General features: G+C 49.4%; 1 protein-coding gene across 1 annotated transcript in view; it reads left to right on the top strand.

Moving 5' to 3' along the window:
• Positions 1-248: 248 nt before the first annotated feature.
• LOC119276884 (BURP domain-containing protein 3-like) overlaps positions 249-1368 on the top strand; it is a 2783-nt gene continuing 1663 nt past the window's right edge. Inside the window, exons 1-3 of the mRNA XM_037558056.1 lie at positions 249-400; positions 953-1061; positions 1133-1357. Of these exons, the coding sequence (XP_037413953.1) occupies positions 359-400; positions 953-1061; positions 1133-1357 (376 nt within the window). The 5' untranslated portion in view covers positions 249-358. The remainder of the gene's footprint in view (positions 401-952; positions 1062-1132; positions 1358-1368) is intronic.

The following is a 1368-nucleotide window of genomic DNA, read 5'->3' as shown; positions in this document are numbered from 1 at the left end:
GGACGTCGTTTTTCGTATGCGTCCTCCGTCCTGGACAGGTGCAACTCTAGCTACGTATGGTGTACAATCAGTTCTGTTCTGTAAGTCTGTACGTAGTACTCCTACGTATTACCTGCACAGCCGTACTCGGCTACTCAGTGATGCACTGAGAGTACTGCATTGTTTGCATCGGGGCAGTTAATAGATCGAACCGTGCAAATTAATTCCCCGCAACCACCTACATCTACTCTCTGACTTGGTTCTATAAATATCGACGTTCGTGCTCGGTACAAGGACACATCTCCTCTTGTGGCAGTTCCAAGTGAGCAGATCATCATCGCCTAGCGAGCTGTCGTCAGCTTCCTCATTGGTGCCCTCCATGGATAGGCTCGTCGCCGCCGGCATCCTTGGCTTTCTACTGGTCAGTTCCTCACTACCATGCCTTCGTTTTCCGTCCCTAATTTATTCATCATCTTCTCCAACACACCTGCATGTAGATGTGATTTTGTTCTTAATTTTCCCTACCCTGCTTGTGGGAGGCATATTGCTCTGTTCTATTGTTCTTCCTAGCTAGTTCCATGCTTATTCGAGTAGCAGTACTAAAACATATGGTGCTCTACATCTGAAAAAGGAAAAGAAAAGCATAGGGATTTATGCCAATTTACAGCGTATAAAATGGTGTTTACATGAAGAAGAATACCCCAAAATAATAGTGTGCGAAGGAGTCGATTACGTGAAAATCAAAAGCTTTATGTGTGAGACATACAAGGTGTTCAACCTGTAGGCTACTGTGATTTTGCTAGATTTGTTAAGCTGATATGTTTCTACCAGTCCCGTGATAGAGCAAAGGGATCGAGATTCGAGAGTGACAGTACACTATCATGTGTATACATCATGAGAGGTTTTCATCAAAGTGTTAATCGCTGATGACCTCAAATACTCCGTAGAGACTAACCATATAATTTTCATGCAGATTGCGTCGGTAGGAAGCCATGCAGCTCGTGCTCCGGAGCAATACTGGAAGTCTGCTCTTCCCAACACTCCCATGCCAAGCTCCCTCTCTCAACTCCTAAACAATCAAGGTATGCTATCTCTTAAGCAAACAGCTTCGGTACACGGGAAAGCATTGACCCTTCTCCCTGCTTGTCCACAGCCGGGGGCACGTCGGTGAACATCGGCTCAGGCGGTGTCCATGTCGACGCGGGTCATGGGATGCCCGGCGGCACGACGGTCGATGTTGGCAAGGGTGGCGTCGGCGTCAACGTCAAGCCTGGCAGCGCCAAGCCCGGCAGGACTACGGTCGGCGTCGGCAAGGGCGGCGTGGGTGTCAACGTCAAGCCTGGCTACGGCAAGCCCGGGGGCACAACCGTGGGCGTTGGCAAGGGCGGC

This window comes from Triticum dicoccoides, chromosome 3B, assembly GCF_002162155.2.
Source record: "Triticum dicoccoides isolate Atlit2015 ecotype Zavitan chromosome 3B, WEW_v2.0, whole genome shotgun sequence".
NCBI classification, from domain to species: Eukaryota; Viridiplantae; Streptophyta; class Magnoliopsida; order Poales; family Poaceae; genus Triticum; species Triticum dicoccoides.
This window is presented reverse-complemented; position numbering and strand designations above follow the sequence as displayed.